Below are 16,017 nucleotides of genomic sequence, written 5' to 3'. Positions count from 1 at the left end.
CAGAGGTCACTTTGCATATGAACTGCACCGAATTCTGCCTGAGTGGCTAAGACATGGCTCCCCTCCCTGCACCATCCTCCTGCTTCCTTCACCGCAGTGAGGGGCACCCTGCTTCAGCGACCCCTTGGGAGTTCTGCTCCTTTGAGAGGTGAACAGCTGCTCCTGCCCTTGCTTGCCTTCTCTGCTCCACATCTTGGTGTGGTGTCCTCTTTTCTGAATACTCACAGGGAGCCTGCTCTTTTTTTTTGAAATGATGTGGAGTCTTGGGTGCTCGACGTCTCAAGCTGGCTGACAATGTGTCCAAGTCCAGGGCAAGAGGAGAGACATGCTGGGGGAGTGTGTGGGGTGGTGCACGGGAGGGACACAGAGGGCCTGAAAGGAGGGAGGTGGGTGGGCCTCCCCATGCCAGTGCAGTGTCCCTGAACGTTTGTGGGGCCTTGGGGATTCCCGCGTGTGTCAGGTGGCCAGTGCTGTTTTGCTTTCTCTCTGATACATCCTCAGTGTTGAGACCAATGTGAGAAACAAGCCCTACAGCTGTTCTTGCCCCAAGGCGAGCTGACCCCACTCACCCTACTCCTGGATGGCACAGGCCTACTCCGAGTTTTGTTATTCGGGGTTACAAAGCACACACATGCCACACACGGTTTTGCAAAACCAATGCCATGCATAATACTGTCACAGCCAAATAACCCTAGGTGGTGGGGGGCACGGAGTACTCCAGCCTCCACAATCCTCCCAGGAGGTGACCTGTCTGTGGGGCCAGAGGGCCTCAGGGTGTCGGAGCTGGAAAGTTTTATGGAGGTCACCCATGTCCAACTTCTTCACTTGACGCTTGGGGAAACTGAGACCTGGAGTAAGGTGCCCAAGGCAACACAGCAAGGTAATGGTAGAGAAAGAACTAGAAGCTGAGTCTCTGAACTTGTTGGCCAGTGCCCTCCTCCTCTTGTGGGCTAATGGCAACCCTCCCCAGCTCCATCCTATCCCATTCTGCCAGGTGAAGGCAGGGCTGGGGAAGGGAGGCCAGCATTGGGTGGGGCTGAGATGCAGCGGGGTGGACATGTGTGGAAGGAGCCGCCTCTTCCCTCAGCAAGCTGTGGCTTCCCTTGGCCCACATAACCACAACTACATAAATCTCAGCCTTGGGGAGAGGCACCATTTGGGCCCAGATGACCCGGTCACATTGTCACCCATGGGGTACTGGCTCATTCTTTGCAGGTATCCAGGTGGACAATGCTGGGCATGTGTCCTGCTGTGCCAGAGCACAGAGCCACAGGCACTGGAACGAGAGAGGAACCACGGGACACAAACGGCCTTAAGACCCAGTGCCTTACAATTTACAAAGAACTTTCACCAACATGCTCAGTGGGCAGGGCTGGGCGCACCTCTGGCTCCCTGGGCAGGCAGTTTTCACCAGGAGGTGCCGCACGTCCCCCAAAACAGAGAGCATGTCTTTCTCCTCTGTGAGCCCTCTGTGGCCCCTGTCCATAAGGCTGGCCTTTCCCTGGTCCCTCCTGCAACGTACCTGCATCTCCCATTCCATCACTGGATTGTTCCTTCTTGCCTGGTTGTCCTGGTCTGCTGGGCGTTAGTATGGACTCCCAGCTATGTGCAAACCCTTTGACCACGTGTCTTTTTACTTCTCATCTCCCTGTACTGCATTTGACACACAGCCAAGATTCAAGTGGAGAGGCTTGGGGGCAGAGGCCTGAAGTCAGGAGCCCGGGGTGCAGACCAGTGATAGGGTGGGGTCCTGGCTGAGTACTATGGCAGCAACAACCGTGTGGGGGGACAATGTGTTTACACACACAGGGCTAAACCTCAGCAGGCTGCAACCCACTGGGCAGAGCAGTGTAGGCTCTGAAACCAGGCCGAGCCTTTTTTTTTTTTTTCCTGTGACTACTAGGTAGCCTGAAGTGATGTGTGTGACCCTGCCTCAGTTATGGCCAGGACCTTCTCCATCCCCTGGGCTTCCCAGCCACCGCTGTCTCCTCTCTACTTGTTTTCCTTGACTCTGACTTTTAAACTTCTCTTTACACACATTTCTATTTTATTACATAGATTCTTGTGATTTTGAATCCTTTGTGGCAGTAGCTGAAGTGTCATAAGTAAATGAATAACCTCAGGACTGTAACAAAAGAGGTTTCTTTGCCCATTTACCCAGGATATTCAGCTAACACCGAATCTCCCCTTTCCAGGTTCCAGTGAATGTTCTGCTCTATTCTGAGATCATCAGTGAGCTGTGATTTCCCTGGCCAGAGCCTGAAAGGGAATCAGGGAGGAGATTAGAAGAATGGGGTCATACCCTGATTGCTCGGGACCTTGCCTGGGAGGGGAGGAGTGTGGCCTGGAGATGGGGACACCTGCAGTGAGGGTGACTGTGAATTCTAAGGGGCAGAGGATGTGGGCTGGGCTGCATCATGACTTTTGGGGGCCCTGGGCAGTTTTGTCTTCCTCCATTAAAAAAATATAAAAAATTATGTTTTACAATTACGTTGGTAGAAAGACAAAAAACAATCCTGGCTGGATTCATTGTTATATATTCACTTTTTTTTCTACATTTAAAAAGGTTAAGAATTAAAATATTTCTGTGGCCTCTAAAGGTACTCCGTGGCTGCTGGAGAAGTTGTCCCTGGGCTACAGGGCCATGAGAATCTGGCCCAGGGCAAGAAGCATCCCTGGGTTCACATGAGCCCTCCTTGTGTCCACAGAGATCAACTCTTGTTCACTACTGCATGGCTTCACTTTTCTTTTTTCTTTCCTTCTTCTTCTTCTTCTTCTTTTTTTTTTTCTTTTAAGGCAGGGTCTCACTCTGTTGCCCAGGCTGGAGTGCAGTGGTGCGATCATAGCTCACTGCAGCCTCAGACTCCTGGGCTCAAGCAAACTTCCCACCTCAGCCTCCGGAGTAGCTGGGACTACAGGCAAGTGCCACCACACTCAGCTAAATTTTGAAAAATGTTTTTGTAGAGATGAGGGTCTCACTATGTTGCCCAGACCCGCTTCACTTTTCAAATGAGGACCTTGGCCAAGACTTAGAGGAGGAAGTTGTCCAAGTTTTAAGCTAACCTAGTGACGTTTAGAGTAAGAGTGTCGGTATAGATGTTTTAGGTCTGAGCTGCATGTGATTTCATTACCATGAGCGCTTGTGAGTGTGACCTCATCCCCACACATGGCAGGGGCTGTCTAATGACTGTGAAGCCCACTAATTTAGAGTTTTGTATGACAGCATGTGGACAGAGTCTGAGGTTAAATTTCCCCTTGCGTTGTCTAGGAAGAAAGGATGTATAAAGAAAATGCAAAATGTAAACCAGATGGGGATGTATGTAAACTACTGGAGGAATTTGTTGTTTTCAAGCTTTTAGAAGCATGAATTTATGTTGTCAAACAGTTAACAACAAACCTGTATGCTACACCGTAGGTAAGACTTAACTAGTCACTAAAACTAGTTTCCTGAGACCTTTTCTAAGCAATGCACTAAATATGGAAAGCAATACAACATTATTTCTGAAAAAAATAAAAACAACTTCAGATTGGCCCAGCCCAAGCCCCGATCCAGGCATGTTTTCTGAATGCCCTTTGCTGGAGTGGAACGTCAGATGAGGCAAAGCTCCTTCAAATGCTAGTTGTGAGTGAACCCACAAACTCATATCAAGTCAACAGCCATGATTAGCAATAGCTGGTACTAGGGACTGTCGCTCAAAACAAAACAAAGCAAAACAAAGCAAAACAAACAAGCAAAAACCTACCATAACCCAACAGCAAGAGCAAACGGCTCCTTTGAAACTCTGGGGGCCCTTAGCACAACTGAACCTAAATGCTCACACAGCAAGCACTGTGATAAACTTGGGATCTGTAACAACATACATTGCTCAATAAAGTCCCCCTGCCTCCCTTTGTTGAACTTCACGTTTCAAAACCTTACTCCATACTTCTGAGAACCCCTACTTCTGGGAATTTCTGCTTTCACAGGAGAGAATGTATTTAATATAATGATTAATCAGGATCATGAATTGCCATGTTTCATTTTTTTTTTTAATAATGAAAATGCATAAGGGTTTAAAATACTCTTCGACACACCTAGCTTAGCAAATATCATGGACCTCTACATTTATGTGAATTCACACATGAGCTAGCCAGCACCTCAGTTCTGGCTGGCCCCCTTTGGCACCAGGACACAATAATTTATTAAGCTTCAATACTTAATAAGTGTGCACAAATATCATGCAGACATTACGACCATACTCACAAACAAAAAGTGTATTAGAGACACCGGTTTATACAAAACATCTTGTAAACAAAAGGGAAAAGGGAAGAGGTTGATATTTTCTGTACAAAATATGCAGGTTTTTCTTTCTTTTTTAATAATCTGTAAGATGCATCATCCTTCTGGCATTTTCAAAAAGTGAAAACTGTATAAAAATAAATATTCTATGTACAAACACACACACAGGCCAATCCAAGGTTAGAGGCATCACTGCAAAACAAAAAACAATGTTCTGTTAGTTTCAGTGGGTCTGCAGAGGTTTATTTCCTTTGTGGGAAGGGAGGGAAATCTTGTCCTAGGTTGGGTGGGACTTCTGGACAGGGGAACTGTGGGAACCCTGAGCCCCTAGGTGGAAGAAACTGGTGGCTACCTTAGCTCCCGAAGGGAGGAAACCAAGTTCACCTCTCTGTGAATCCCCTTTGTGGTCACTAGAGGGCACTCTCTTTCTCTGCTGCCTTTGGAGGCCTGATTGTTGTAACCCCTGCCTTGTCCCAGATTGGACTTAAAGTGTAAATGAGTAGTCTTGAAGCTCTCTGGTTGCTTCTCCAAGACATTGCAGCTCTTGGTAGTGGCTGTTCTTCCCCTGCTAATCTCAACCATTTCTATCTCCTAACGATTGGCAGCAACCTTAAAAAGGAAATTTTTTTTAGGGGGCAAGGGTCCAGAGGTCTTATGACACCTCTGACCTGCTTTTGTGGTGCTTTAACTAGGTCTAGGTGGAGCTTGGCAGGAGGACGAGGCCAGGCTCCAGGGACAGATTCTGGGGAGGCATCTCTCTTGCGTGTTGAGCTCTTCCTTCTTGGGTTAGGGGGCGCTTCAGGTATCCGGGCAAGTAGGTGGTCAGCGTTGGCCTGGGGTCTTGTTGATTTCACCACTTTTACCCAACCCAGTGCACTAATGAGATTCTGGCATCTTAGTACAGGGGAGTTTGTTCATCTCATTGTAAGTGTGACTCTGCTGTCACTGGAATAGCACTGGATTCGTTGAGCACAGATTCTTGAACAGGTTGGAGTCTCCAACCCTTTATGAGGATGAACCTTGAGACAATGGTGGTGGGGGTTGGTGAGAAGACTTGGAGTGAGAGGCAGGGTGGAGGGAGACGGTATGGGGCAGCATAGCGACTGCCACCGTTGCTGGGGACCAAGGTGGGGCTTCTGGATTAGTTAGCAAGCAGATGGCCCCTGTCAGCCTGGGCAGCCCTGTGCTCTGGGGAGCCATCGTTGAATGGGGTGATCACAGGCAAGGGCACAGTCCTGTGACGTCAGACTGCTCTAATGATGGCAAATGCTAAGGCCAGTGTGAATCAATGAAAACTCATTGTCGGTAGGAACTCGGGGAGCCCAGGAGAGATTGGGCTGCAGGGCACAGTGTTGTGGCATGAAACTCTGCCAGCTTAAATGCAAGGGGAGTGGTAAAGTGGTGAGTAGCACAACCCCTATGAACTTACACTGTAGCTGCATGTGACCGTAGCCAATGGGAAGCTCACAGTGGCATGTGAATTCAGAGTGTAAGCAACTGAGATGTCCTACATCTAAGACATGTCATCATGTGGCATAAACGACCTCAGAGGAACTCTATGAGTGATGGTCTGGAACTCCTTGGGGAATTTCCTTGGGGGAAAGACACTATGTACATTGAACACACAAAGCATAAAGAGGTCACCTGTGTGGCTGCATGGACATCCCGCGTAGGGTTTGCTGATGTTCTAAGAAGCATTTTTAAATGTTCTTTAACAGCATGCAGTGTATGGGATGTTTAATGGGCACCCTGCCTTTGAGACAGTGACTTTTTGACCTGTGTCTTGCTGCCTCATCTGTAGCAAGGCAGAATGGAAATTGTGGAAGCTTTATGGCACTGTTGAGAATGGAGCCCCAATGCAAACCGATGGGAAGCCTTACCTTGTTCCAGCAGCCTTGGACTGGCAAGCCATCTTCGCCCTGCAAGGAGAAAGGAAGGCAGAGGGCTCAGACTCCCTGCAGTGGTCCACCAAGCGGGCAGGACCGGGGTAACAAGGGCCACACACATTTTGGCAGCTGATCAGGATGTGGTCCACCCACTCTTGTCTATTTCTTTGCTCTACTCCAGGTCAGAACCCCAGAAGGAGGTGGAAACAAATCCGTCTATTTTCCTATTGGCTAAGGTCACATGCAGCTACAGTGCAAGGCCCATAGGGGCTGTCCTCTCCTGTGGGACGAGCAAGCAGAGATGTCCTTGTGTGTCATGAAGGAATAGTCTCTGCTGTGGCCCTGTGGAGTGCTGGCTGCTCACAGGCAAGCCACTCAGCACAAGGGAGCCTCAGTTTCCTCCTCCATAAAACCTTGGCAAGGGCAGTTGCTTGAAGTGACCTCTAAGGGCCTTCCCAGCCTTCTCATTCTCTTATTTGTCTCTTTTCCTAAGCAGAGGGAGGAGGACATGTGGACAGTCCTTCTTTGATGATCAATCCTGGGGGGGGTGAGGGGCATGAAGGGACAGGCAACCTCATGAGTATTGCAGCACGGCTCTGAGATGCCTTTGGCAAGAAGACAAGTGTTCCTGGCGAAGCCTTAGACCTTGCTGGGAATTTGGGGGTGAAGTGCAGTAGCAACATGGGAATCAACTGCACACTGTCAGTCTCCTTTGTTGGTAGCAACCATGCAGCCCCTTTAGCCTCAAGATGTTCGTGTTCTGCCCTTGGTGATACAAACCTTCCTGAGTTTTCTTGGGCCCTCATCTCCTCTCCTTGCTGGCATACCCTGTGGGGAATCTAGAAATCTAGAGACCACGTGGGGAAGGCGAGGCTGGGCCAAGGGCAAAGATCTAGTTTTCAGCCCAAGTCTGCTAGACAGGCAGGGCAGACAAGGAGATGGACACAGGGCTTCAGGAGACCAGAGCAAGTGCTCAGTCCTGAGGCTGCTTGTGGAATGAGTCCTCTGCTGTCCCTGTCTAATGACATCCACCCACGCCAGGGGCTGAAACCTCTCATCACCTGGCATTGGGCAGGGATTGGTCCCAATATGGAGGGCCTAGGAAGTCTGGTTATCTTGTAGTGAAAGTCATGAGTAGTAGCTACCCCTGCCCCCTAAGTCCATCATAACACAGAGGAGGAGGCAGAGTGAGAAACAACAAGGGGAAGACACTTCCCCGGTAAACTTAATAGAAAAATGACACATTGATATGGGATGTATAATCAGGGTGACCTTCATTTTCCCCTCTGGGTTGGGGAGGGGATTGCAAGGGGAGGTGGTGCATTCCACAGTTTCAGGGTGACCCTGTGCCCTTCCCCAGCCTGCCACAGTGCGGTATGACACACATCACGTGGATGCTGGGAGGGAGAGGAGCCTCTGCGGGCCAGAGCGGCATTCCCATTGGTGTGTGGATGGTGGCAGCGGGGTATGGAGGGCAGGGCAGGCAGAGAATGAAAAGTAATGTATGGTGAGAAACAGAGAGGCCAAGGCAGCTGCTGGCAGAACTAAAGGTGCCCAGATTGCGGGGGGCGGGGGGGGATTGTGGCCAAGGGAAGACCTGGCCGGTGCTGGGAGCCTCTGTGGGCCAGAGCGGCATTCCCATTGTTGTGTGGATGGTGGAAGGTCCCGATTGAGAAAGGTGGCTGTGCAGGCTGCAAGAGCGGGGTTTGGCAGGACCAGCAGGGACAGGAAGCATGCTACCGCCTGCTTGCTCTGCACTCTCCTTCTGTTGCTTATGCTCCTCCTAAAAAGTCCCTACTGCCCTTCAAGGGGCTCTACGGCCCCCTGTCAGGGTCACACAGCATAATTTCTTATATCTTTTCCTCTTTTGTTCAAAGAGAATTCCTGCGTGACCCCAGGGCGGGGATGTGAGGCCCCAAATTCTCTTATTGCTGGTATGATAGAATAGCTCTTGAACTCCAAACCTATTGGGGAAATTTGGGAAGAGCAGTAACCCCTTGAGCCTTGGAGTGAAGTGTTCCCTTCAGCTTCTTTTGCAGTAAGAGGATGGAGGCCTAGACTGTCCATGCCTAGAGAGGGACCGGGCAGGCAGGAATAAACTGTTACCACTTCGCCTGGGACGTGCTTGGAAGACGAGCCCTTAGCTGTCTCCCTGCCTCCTCCTTAACTGCACTCTCGACCTTTCCATCTCTCCCAGACTCTTCAGTAAGCCATCCGACCATGAAAGAAAGGGACAAGGAAGGGTCTGGTAATGTCTTTGGAGATTTAAGCAAAAAGGACAAACCCTTTAGGATCCAAAAACCTAATCCTGGACCATCCCCTAGTTCTGATGATGTCACCTGGGCAGTGACACACGACCCAACCTGGAAGAACAGGCAGGTGGCCCCTCCTCCACCTCACTTCTAGCGCTTCTCAATCTATGCTGTAATCATGCCATTCTGTCCCCCAAATCATGCGATGGAGGGGGCAGGGGACACAGGGCTGACTCAGGCATCTCATTCACATGTTTTGCTACGTGTTCAGTCCATGCGTTCTGAACTAACTGCACTGCCTGAAGGAAAAGAGGTAAGTCATGGTTCTGAGAACCAGTCCCAGAGAATCCACTTTCCTAGCTGGTCTCTGGTGGCAGTTTCTAGAATCAGCTTGGAGATGAGTATCAGAGGCAGCAAAGGCAACTTCAGGGTGGGAGGTCTGGCTCGCATCAGGTGGATGTGCTTTAGAAGTAGCTGCAGCAGGAAGCCAGGAAACATCCTGGTAAACTTTGCATGCAAAAGGGTGGCATGGCTGGGAGACCCCGGAGTACTAGCCAAGGCGGGGTGACCCTGGGCATTTACAGAGTGAAGAAGCGAGAAGTGGATACTGGGGGGGATGGAGGAGGAGTGTGGAGGGTGGCTGAGGAGGCACGCAGTATGAATCACACACGCGGGGAAGCCCAAATCGGCCATGCAGGCAAGCAAGGGCAATGCCATACCAATGGGCATGGGGCATCCAGTCCGTCCAGCCCTGGTAACCCCGGCTCCCCTTTCTCTCCTTTAAAACCTCGGTGTCCCTGTTCACAAAACCAACCACGATGATTATTCAGGTCTAGGCTGGCCCGCTCCAACCATGGAGTGGAGAGGCCCAGTCCTACCCTGGCCAGGATGCAGGACCCTTGAGGCATCTACAAACAGCGGCTAAATCCCAGGAGATCCCCCACCTCCCAAATCCAGCTTTTGTGCTCTCTTTGTGCTCTGGAGAGTTCAGCTTTGCACACGTACAACCTGCCCCCTCTCCATTGATCCCATTCTCTCTATAGACTCACTTAGTGTAAACACAGACAAACTTCAACTTTAGTGCATCATAATTTTTTAGAACCTTCAAATGGATTGAAAGGCACTTGAGAAACCCAGCAGATGTGCCTCATCATTAATTGTTGGCTGTTTTGAGAAGGCTTCCCGTGGGGTGTCTGACTACCGACTCTGGTCTGCAGCTTTAAAGGTTTTAGCTGGATGGCTGGTGAGTGTTGGTAGCTTGTGCATTAGAAGCCCCTCATCTGGCTTTGTTCTGCCCAGTTTTGACATCAGTGGCCCTGAGGAGACGCTAACTCTGGTGTCCTGCATCCTGACCAAGTGAGGATTCAGACAGCTTGAACTACTGGCCCACAGAGATGGCCATGAAACGAAGAAGGCAAATCCGTGGCTCACAAATGCTACACTGGCTTCCAAAGCCATCCTGGAGCTAAGAGCTGAGGCCTTCCCTGAAAATCCCTTTCCTAGTGGTTTCTTCACTTCCACACATCAATTGCTCTGCATCTTCAAAGGAAAAGGATTCAAAGGCAAGGGATTTAGCCAGAATTACTTGCAGCTGTGGTTATAAAGCAACTCCAACAGTGGGCAGAATTTCACTGGTCAAATGAACAGATTTTGGTAGCATCAGTGTAGACATTTGGTTCTCATCTTAGTTTATTTGCCTTCTTTGTTTCCAACTTGCAAACCTCAAGGACAAAAACCAGAACAATGCAAGTGATAAACAAAAACATACCAACGGGCAGGGGGCATCTAATCCAGGCGCTCCTTGGTCTCCCTTATCCCCTTTAGGCCCTCTAGAGCCTTTCTTCCCCCTCTCCCCCTGTAAATAATGGTTTAGTCCGGGAAAAAAAAACACATCAAAACTTTAGGATCATTCATGTGTTAAGGTTAGAGACAGAAAAAGATAAATAAAGTTAAAAAGGGAAAAAGAGACTTTAAATTAGGATATTCTCCCCCATAGGATTTGAAGTGAATACTCACCTCCTCCCCACCCGGCAGGAACCTGAGAATTTGGCTAAGGTGGGTGGGAGGGGAAGGGAGGACAGGCAGAGGGCTCAGAGCTGCGGGTGGAGGGAACCACAGATGGAAGATTTGTGTGGCCAGTTTTGCTAATACTAAGCCCAGGGTGGGTCTGTGCTGAACACAGTGGCTAGGGACCAACTTCCTTCTCTCTGAGGGTCTATTTTTGAAAGGCTTTGGGGTGACAACTTTTTTTCCCCTCAATTATTGTTTATCCCTTTGACATTCTATTAGGAGGCAAGGTGATTTTGCTTGCAGCCATGGGATGTGTGTCAACATAGCGTGTATGAGTGTATGCACATATGTACTTGGGCATGTGTGTGTATATGTATGTATGAGTATATGGGTATGTGCTTGTGTATATGTGTGTGCACGTTTGAGTGTGTGTGGGTATGTGCTTGTGCACATGTGTGTATATGTATGTATGAGTATATGGGTATGTGCTTGTGTATATGTGTGTGTGCACGCACGTTTGAGTGTGTGGGTATGTGCTTGTGCACGTGTGTGTATGTATGAGTATATATGTATGTGCTTGTATATATGTGTGTGTGTGCACGTTTGAGTGTGTCTGGGTATGTGCTTGTGCACGTGTGTGTATATGTATGTATGTATGAGTAGACAGGTATGTGCTTGTGTATATGTGTGTGTACGCACGTTTGAGTATGTGTGGGTATGTGCTTGTGCACGTGTGTGTATATGTATGTATGAGTATACAGGTATGTGCTTGTGTATATGTGTGTGCGCGTGCATGTTTGAGTGTGTCTGGGTATGTGCTTGTGCACATGTGTGTATATGTATGTATGAGTATACGGGTATGTGCTTGTGTATATGTTTGTGTGCACATTTGAGTGTGTGTGGGTATGTGCTTGTGGACGTGTGTGTATACGTATGTATGAGTATACGGGTATGTGCTTGTGTATATTTGTGTGTGCGCACGTTTGAGTGTGTCTGGGTATGTGCTTGGGCACATGAACACATGTGTGTGCCTGTACGCATGTGTGTCCATGTGCACATATGTATGTGTGTGTCCAGAGCTCACGGATGGCCCCTGGGTCTCAGCTGGGTTCTCCCGTTCTATGTGTGTGTCTGCTTCATCCTGGTCTGAAGTCAGACGGTTATTTGTATATGAATATGTTGGTTTAAGGAATTCATTTGTTTCTGAAAAGCTACAGTAAACATCATTTTTCTAAATTGAATCCTGTATTGTATGTGTCAGAGTCTATTTAAAGAAGGGCTGTGGGGAATTCTTTTTAAAAGGGAAGCATCACCTCTGTAATGAATTTGCATTTGCATTTTTATATGTGTGTTTCCTAAAAAGGGGGCCCAGTATGCCCCTAGGGAGTCTTCCTGGGACCTCCCCTCCTCTATGGAAGGGGGATTATCTAACGCTTGGGGACTTCAACAGTGTCGCTCCAGGGTGACATTGAAGACTGGGCAGCATATTAGAACAAAGGCTTGAAGTCAGAGTTGGTTCTGACAGTTAGCTGTGTGACTTTGTGAATCTACTTCTTTGAGCCTTAGTTTCTTTACCTGTAAAATGAGTACAGTAATACCTGCCTCAAAAATTTGTTGTGAGGCTGGGCATTGTGGCTCATGTCTGTAATCCCAGCACTTTGGGAGGCCAAGGCAGGAGGATCACTTGAGGCCAGGAGTTTGAGGCCAGCCTGGACAACAAAACAAGACCTCATTTTTGCAAAGAATAAAAAAATTAGTTGGTTGTGGTGGCATGTCCCTGTAGGCCTAGTTACTCAGGAGTATGAGGCAGGAAGATCACTTGAGCCAAGGACAGGAGTTCGAGGCAGCAGTAAACCATGATTGCACCACTACACTCCAGCCTGGGCAACAGAGCAAGACTCTGTCTGAAAAAAAATGTTGTGAGGTCTTTGTGCACATTAAATGCTTTATAATGGCATATAGTATGTGCAAAGTAAATGACAGCTGCTTCATAATGATAATAATGGTTATGATTTCTTTTTAGCCAGTATAGGAGCCAAAGGTTGGGGTCAGAGGTTGTCATGTGCAGTGTTCCTGCAGTGGAAGGCTGCAGGGTAGATGTTCATTAGAGGAAGGCAGAGGATAAGAATATTTTTGGCTGGGCGAGGTGGCTCATGTCTGTAATCCCAGCACTTTGAGAGGCCGAGGCAGGCAGATCACTAGAGGTCAGGAGTTCGAGACTAGCCTGGCCAACACGGCGAAACCCTGTCTCTACTGAAAATACAAAAATTAGCTAGGTGTGGTGGCACAAGCCTGTAATCCCAGCTACTTGGGAGGCTGAGGCAGGAGAATTGCTTGAACCTGGGAGGCAGAGGTTGCAGTGAGTCGAGATTGTGCCACTGCACTCCAGCCTGGGTGACAGAGCGAGACTCTTTCTCAAGCAAACAAGCAAACAAAATAATATTTTTGATGTTTCTCCAGATCTTCAGAAATTATTCAAATTTCTCTATTTCGGAGGTTGTCTGCAATTGCCAGTGCATTATTCTAAATGAATGTTCTGAAAATGCAAATCGTTACTTAGAAAATGACATGTGTTTAAATATGTATGCACATATTGGTTATATTCCCATCGGCCTGAAGTTTTGTCTGCCAGCAAGAACATCATGGCACAAATCATCCCCAAATGGTAGACCAGCAAAACCACTAGCTATCTGGGTGTGGAAGCCCCCTGGCAAACTCTCTCAGGAGGGTGGCCCCTCATTCTCTGGGTCATGAGCAATTTCCTAATGAAGAAAGTCGGCAAATCTGCCAGAGTGGGGGATCCCAGGTCCAGGATACCCCGGGTGTAACAGAGGGTTGGCGCGTTCCAGACTTTCACAACAGGTAACGGACACTATGGGACATTGTGTTCTAAGAATCTGCACAATTGCCCCAAATCTGGTGTCCTTTGAGGCTATTAGAGTAGTAACGTCACCTGCATTCTCCCTGCCTGCCACCCCCAGACAGTGACACAAAAGAGACCCATTGCAAAGAGGGAACCCTAGCTAGTAAGGAATAAAGGGGCAAATAAAGTCAAGGGGCAAAGGCTTCTTAAAAACATAAGTAAATGTCTAACAGTGGACTTTGGAGGAGATAAACTGAAAGCTGGTGAGGGGGAGGGGAAAGGATGAAGGACGTGGGATTATTATAATGGAATGAACATATCTGGGGGGTGAAGGAGTAAAGGAAGAGGCCAAAAGAGATAGTGGAGGAGGAAGAGGTGAGGAGACAAGACGGACTTAGGAAGTGAGACATACACACACACATGCACACACACACACACGCACACACACACGCACACACACACAGAAACATGCATGCACCCCCCCACCCCCCAAAGTTGGGCATCTCAGATTGCAGAAGCAGCCTCACTGCATGCACACAGACCTTTTCAGCTGGCTGGTTTGCAGGCAGCTCCACAGTAACACCCAATTTTCCTGAATGATTTTATTGCCAGATTCATGCCACCCTTTATCCTTTGACTGATTTCTTAGCCTAAAGATGGCTCCTGGGCCAAATTCACAGAGCTACTTAGGGGAAAGGGGAAGCACCCTTAGTGACAAGGTCAGGATATTCTTTCCACTGGCTTGTGTGTCCTTAGAAAGCTCCTGGTCTGGGGCTCTGGGCCTTTGCCCATCATGACAAGGACTTTCCTTCCATAAACAGGAAAGAGGTTCTGAGGCCATCCTTTGGTGGGACATGGAGAAGCATACTTTTAAGGTTGTATCTTGGTTCACTGTAAGATAAAACAAATCTCAGGGCCATGCGTGGTGGTTCATGTCTGTAATTCCAGCACTTTGGGAGGCTGAGGCAGGCGGATCACTTGAGGTCAGGAGTTTGAAACCAGCCTGGCCAACATGGTGAAACCCCGTCTCTACTAAAATCCAAAAAAAAAAAAAAAAAAAAAAAATTAGCCAGGTGTGGTGGTGCACACCTGTAGTCCCAGCTACTCAGGAGGCTAAGGCAGGGAAATCGCTCGAACCTGGGGGGCGGAGGTTGCAGTGAGCCGAGATCGCGCCACTGCACTCCAGCCTGGTGAAAGAGCAAGACTCCATCTCAAAGAAAAAGAAAAAAAGGTCAGAACGGGGAGGCAAGACTGAGAGGGGACTCTTTCAGGACATTTGGGCATCCTGAGAGCCAAATCCCTGGAATGAAGAGAACAAGCTGCCCTGGAGTTGGAAACCTGCTCTTTGGGAATAAGTCAATTGGCTCTTCATGGTGTGCTCGAAAGAAAGGTGCGTGCCACCTCACTGTTTTCTGAACTTGACTTTTACTAAGTGACACATTCCTAATTTGTAAAGGGGATGGAGGAAAGTGTGTCACACATCAGGAAGGGGAGGGGGAATAGACATACTTTCCCACTGATTCCTGGGGCCTTCACGGATGACTCCATAACCTCAGCTGCTGCAGCATCAGAGCCGCCAGCCCCCTCCCTCCCTCTGTGTGTGACAAGGGTACTTGTCCTGCCTCCACCTGTAGAGCAACATGGTCACCGTCCCTCGAAGGGCCAATTTTGCAGCCTTCAGATGGCTCACTGTCTCCAGCCAACTGAAAAAGTCTGAAGAAGGAGGTTTAGAAAATACTAATTGAATTTAATAAAGAAAACTAGAACACGTCAGAAAGACATTTGAAAGGAAGTTAGGACGCCAATGAAGAGGTGGAATGATCAAAGATTTTAGAAGCCTAAATCCTTTGATGTCACACTAAGGAAAGTCCTTCACAGCGTGCCTTAGAGCATCTGGAAGCAGGTCTGTTTATTCTGGTGGTTTCCAGACCTGGTCTTGCCATGGGCAGGGGTGGCGTTGCTGCTCCCTCTTGTTTATAGAAGATGAGGGACAAACTGAGTTGCTTTTGACCAGCTGCCAGTGGAGAGCACTTAGGAAAATGGGAGTGCTCAGTAAATAGATCTTGAATTGAAGAGAATGGAATTCACTCGTCAGATGAGCATAGGCATTTGTGCACTTTCTGTGCATGAACATGGTGTCAGTGTGCAAAGATCAGCCAAAAGACCTGGGTTCTGGAGACCGTGTGCTCTGCCTCTAACTCTCCATGGGAACCCAGAACACATAATCATCGTCTGGGCCTTGTTTCTCCATCTGTTCCTTCTCCTCTAAGCGCCTGGGATTTTAGGACCTGCTAGAAGACATACTTGGCTTGTAGGGGGTGTGCCCCCAACTCCAGGAAGCCCCACGATGCGGCAGCAAATGAGACCCTCCAGAGGGGAACCCAAAGGCCATCTCTTGGTCAAATGTAGTGAAATTCTCCCTGCTGGGCCCAAATGCTGAAGGTCGTGGCAGGTGCCATAGCCCATTACGTGGCTGTGGGTGCCATGGGCATTTGGTAAGTGTGTCCTGGCGACGATGGCAGAAACCAAAGGGACAGCAAGAGTCTGAGAAGGCACATGTCCTTTCAGAGCCCTGCCGACTCTTTCCAAGAGAAATAGTGGCTGTAATATTTTTAAAAAGGGTTGGCTGCTTCCAACAGCTGTCTGCTTGTTCTTGGAGCTGGAATTTATTTTCTCTCTCACCAGTGGCCCGGAATGCCTGGCAAAACCAAGTTTCAGAAGGCGAGG

At 48.7% G+C, this 16,017-nt stretch overlaps 1 protein-coding gene across 15 annotated transcripts in view; it reads right to left on the bottom strand.

Moving 5' to 3' along the window:
* Positions 1–4,003: 4,003 nt before the first annotated feature.
* COL13A1 (collagen type XIII alpha 1 chain) overlaps positions 4,004–16,017 on the bottom strand; it is a 158,038-nt gene continuing 146,024 nt past the window's right edge. For 11 of the 15 annotated variants that reach the window (XM_021943394.2, XM_021943401.2, XM_009214774.2 and 8 more), the window contains 3 exons: positions 10,186–10,272; positions 6,160–6,198; positions 4,004–4,471 (listed from right to left, as the gene is read on the bottom strand). In XM_021943394.2, coding sequence (XP_021799086.2) covers positions 4,469–4,471; positions 6,160–6,198; positions 10,186–10,272 — 129 coding nt within the window. In that variant the 3' untranslated portion in view covers positions 4,004–4,468. The remainder of the gene's footprint in view (positions 4,472–6,159; positions 6,199–10,185; positions 10,273–16,017) is intronic. The other 4 variants (XM_009214778.3, XM_031652247.1, XM_009214776.3 and 1 more) reach the window with 1 other exon arrangement.

Source organism: Papio anubis, chromosome 11 (assembly GCF_008728515.1).
Source record: "Papio anubis isolate 15944 chromosome 11, Panubis1.0, whole genome shotgun sequence".
NCBI classification, from domain to species: domain Eukaryota; kingdom Metazoa; phylum Chordata; class Mammalia; order Primates; family Cercopithecidae; genus Papio; species Papio anubis.
The sequence above is the reverse complement of the archived record's forward strand: the minus strand, read 5'-3'. Positions and strand labels throughout refer to the sequence as shown.